Source organism: Trypanosoma cruzi, genomic scaffold, assembly GCF_000209065.1.
Source record: "Trypanosoma cruzi strain CL Brener 1047053513927 genomic scaffold, whole genome shotgun sequence".
Taxonomy (NCBI): domain Eukaryota; phylum Euglenozoa; class Kinetoplastea; order Trypanosomatida; family Trypanosomatidae; genus Trypanosoma; species Trypanosoma cruzi.
In genome coordinates, this window is record NW_001849022.1 from 1,980 (window position 1) to 5,707 (window position 3,728).

General features: G+C 62.2%; 1 protein-coding gene across 1 annotated transcript, besides 2 other annotated features; it reads right to left on the reverse strand.

Annotated features, from left to right (window-relative positions):
* On the reverse strand, positions 1-3,728 carry Tc00.1047053505121.9 (dispersed gene family protein 1 (DGF-1), putative; the record flags this gene model as incomplete). Its single annotated transcript, XM_798021.1, has 1 exon — positions 1-3,728. A coding segment is annotated over one exon (3,728 nt), but the record flags the coding sequence as incomplete, so codon positions are not given.
* Positions 1-3,728: a sequence feature (areas not merged during assembly with more than two copies in the genome that could not be assigned to a particular haplotype).
* Positions 2,766-2,816: a microsatellite.

The following is a 3,728-nucleotide window of genomic DNA, read 5'->3' on the forward strand; positions in this document are numbered from 1 at the left end:
GCGGCAACCAGCAGAGATTCCGTCACCGTCAGCGCGGACCCCGCAGGGAACGTGCCGGTCAGCACAAGCGCACCGTTCAGCGCCTCCACATCGCACACCGACAGCTCCACCGGCCCGCTCTCGTCGCTCCCCGCCGCACCGCGCAACGCTCCTCCGCCCATCACGTACAGCACAGCACCGTTCAGCAGCGACACGTTCTGCACAACGATCCGCACGCCGTCCCGCGCCATCCACGGCACGTAGAGCACAGTACTCACGCCGTCCAGCACAACGTGGCGCAGCGTCACCTCGCCTGCACCGGCGGGCACAACGAACACCGACCGCACCGTCACGCCCTCGCGGAAAAACACACTCGACGCGGTGCCCACAGCGGGCGGCAACGCAGGAGCTCCCACAGGCAAGCACGCCTCGCCGTACCCGCCGCTGCCGCAATCGCACACGCACACACCGTTCTTCATGCTCGCAGACGCCGTCCCGGGCGCGTAGCAGTGCGTGTCCCTGTCGCAGGCGTCGCACCCAGCAACGTCGATGCTCCCAGCGTCGCCAAAACCAGCCGCTGCGTACTCCTCCGCCGTCGACAGGGCACGTCCACCAGCGTCGTTGCACGCCACCCTCACATGCGCCCCAGCCGCAAGCGACAGGCTCAGCGACAGCATCCGCGGCAGCAGCGCTCGGTTGCGCACAAAGCTCAGCGTGCTCCCAGCAGCGGTCACGGCGCCAGCGGCGTGGAGCATCTCCCTCGGGACGCCGTCGTGCACGTTGCCCTTCGCCAGCAGCATCGACCCGCCAGCCAGGCCCACCGTCGAATAAAACGCCACCGCGTAGTCCTCCGTCGAAGAGAATTCGCTCCGCACAAGCGCCACAGCGGAGCCCGACACGCTCACAGCCCCACGCACAGACACCGCGTGCTTGCACAGCAGGAAGTCGCTGTCAACAAACGCCACAACAGAGCCGCCGCTGGCAGCAACACCGCCCTCCACCGACACGCACAGCCCCAGCGCCGTCTGCACCAACAGCCCGTCCACGTACAGCGCACCACGCGACGACAGCGCCACGCCGCCAACAAACAACACGCCAACAGCGTCGCGGAACACCGCCGCCACATGCGTGCGCGCGATGGTCAGCACGCTCCCCGTCAAACTCACGTTGTGCAACACGAGGCACGCGGAGGCATCGCCAAGGCCGTAGTCGCCGCGGTACGCAACACGCGCCTCTGCAATCAGCACCGAGTCCACCAAAGTGACGCGCGAGCCCGGCGGAAATCGGTTCGCCACCAGCACGCCGCCGCCAGAGCGCGACTCAAGCCCGCTGATCAACACATCAACGCGCTCGCCAGCAGGCGGGTCGGACAGCCACCCAACAACGTACAGGCTCGCTCTGCCCAAAAACGTGCAGTTCGACAGCGTCACGTTGCGCACGCTCCCTGACATCGACTCCACGTCCACCACGACGTCTGCCGCAAAGGTCACACCAACGTAGCACGCCACCGACGTCCCGAAACCGGCGTTCACCTCCACATCCACACGCACGTCCCGCACGCACAAATCAACGCCTTCAGTGCTCGGTGGCTCGGGGACAGCAACGGGCAGACACGCATCGCCGTGGCCGCCCTCCGCGCACGTGCAGGCGCAGCCATCACTCGAGGCCGTCGTCGTGTACGCGGGGAAGCACGACGCAGCAAGGGCGCATGGATCGCCGCAGGTCATAATGCTGGCATTGTACACGGACGGTATGTCGTAACTAGCCCCCTCCTCGCCGTTCACAGTGTTGCACGCGGCCACAATCGCTCCGTTTGTGAAATCGCTGGACCCCGTGGATATCCGCAGAGCTGTCGGCTTGTTAGTGCTGGACATGAATTGGTTGCCGGAAACAGACACCGTGGAGTCGCGGAGATCCATCGTGTAGTGTATGTATACAAAGGCTTCCGATGGGGATTCACGGCAGAGGTTGCCGCTCAACTGCAGCCAGGAGTTGTAGTAGATGTTGGAGGAGTGGCTTGGAAAAAACACAACCAAGCTTCCCTGCATGTCGTTGCCCTGAAACACGACCGCTGAATTGAACTCCACGTCTAAGGTCCGAATAAATAACACGAAGCACTTCACCGGCCTCGTCACAAGGTTGCCTCGGATCACCACGGCAGAGTTGTTCAGTACACTCAGCGACGAAGACTGTCTATTCCCCTCAAGATGTATCAGCGTACCATCGCCGCCATCCATATGAAACGCGTTGCCCATCACCGCAAACACGGAGTGCCACGACACCCTCAGCAAAGAAACAACGATGTGAATGGCGCCTGACGATGCCCTCACGGTCTGAAACACATTGCCAGTGAACAACACTGCGGAGTCGTTGCTGATCACCATTCCATTCATCACAACACACGACGGCCTCCTAATGTCCAAACCCGGCCGAGGGATCAGCCTCGTGACAGTGAAGCGATTCCCGCTGATCGTGATGTTCGTGTGCGGCGGAAACACACCCTCCGGGCTGAGCAGCGCGTCACGGAACGTGTTGCCGGTGACGAAGATGTTCAGCGACCCAACAGCAGCGTGCGCGTTGCCCAACACCAACAGCACGGCGCCGTCCCTCCACGTGCATCCATCAAACGTGACATTCACCACGTCGCCCGTCATCGCCCCAACCAGCACCGTCAGGCTCATGCCGCCCCCGCTGAACGTCACGTTGCGGTAGCACAGCCACGACAGCCCGCCGCCCACAGCCTGCGCCACCTCGGGGTACACCATGTCGCTGATGCACTCACCAATCGGCGGTGGCGGCGGTGGTGGCGGCACTGGCGGCGTGAGCGGTGGCGGCGGGCCAGCAGGCACAGGCGCCGGGACGCACACATCGCCGTGCCCTCCAGCAGCGCACTGGCACTTGCAGTCGCTGATAGCCGTCGTCAGCGGAGCAAAGCAGTCACCGTCCTTCGTGCACTCCCCGCACGCGGCAACCGTCGTCACGTCGGTGATGCCGTGGAGCTCCAGTTCAGCCGCCGTCGTCACCAACCGTCCCGCGACCGTCAGGCACCCAGCAACAAACCGGTAGCCGGCGTCAGCCTGCGATAGCAAGGGTACCGACAGCCCCGTCGAGCCCATCGTGCAGCCCGTCAGCGTCACCACACTGCTGCCGTCAATGTTCACAGTATTTATTATGGAGTAATGAAACATCGCACCCACACCCACGTCGTTGTCATGCCAATCCAGCCAGCTTGAATGGCGGACGGTAAAAAAGCTTAGTGAATATATGGCGTGGGACACAGAGCCGCTGTTCCCCACCACGCGCAACACGCTGTGATCCGACACGCTCAATTCTTGTTGCTGACACAGCAGGCTTGTCCCGAAGAAAATTGTATTGTTGAGCAGCGCTAAAACGGAGTGGTCACTCACACTGAGAATATTCATGTACAACAGGTGTTCGTACCCATCAAAGCTGCAGTACTGCACATACAGCGAGCTGCCATGCAACAGCGTCAGCGTCCCAATCGAGTACAACCCAAGCGCACCGTACCTCAAGGAATGAGCCTTGACGTTGCTGACCAGCAGCGAGGATGTAGTCAGCACAACGTTCCTCAGTAACACAACGCTCAGCATGTTGGTCCTAGTTTCAAGCAGCTGAACCTCAAAGGCCTGCACCGCGTCAACCTCCGTGACGGCAATGTCGCAGTGCTGCGGAAGGGCAAGCGCAAACATGACAACGGATGAACGCATCACCGTCTGGCTCACGCGGAT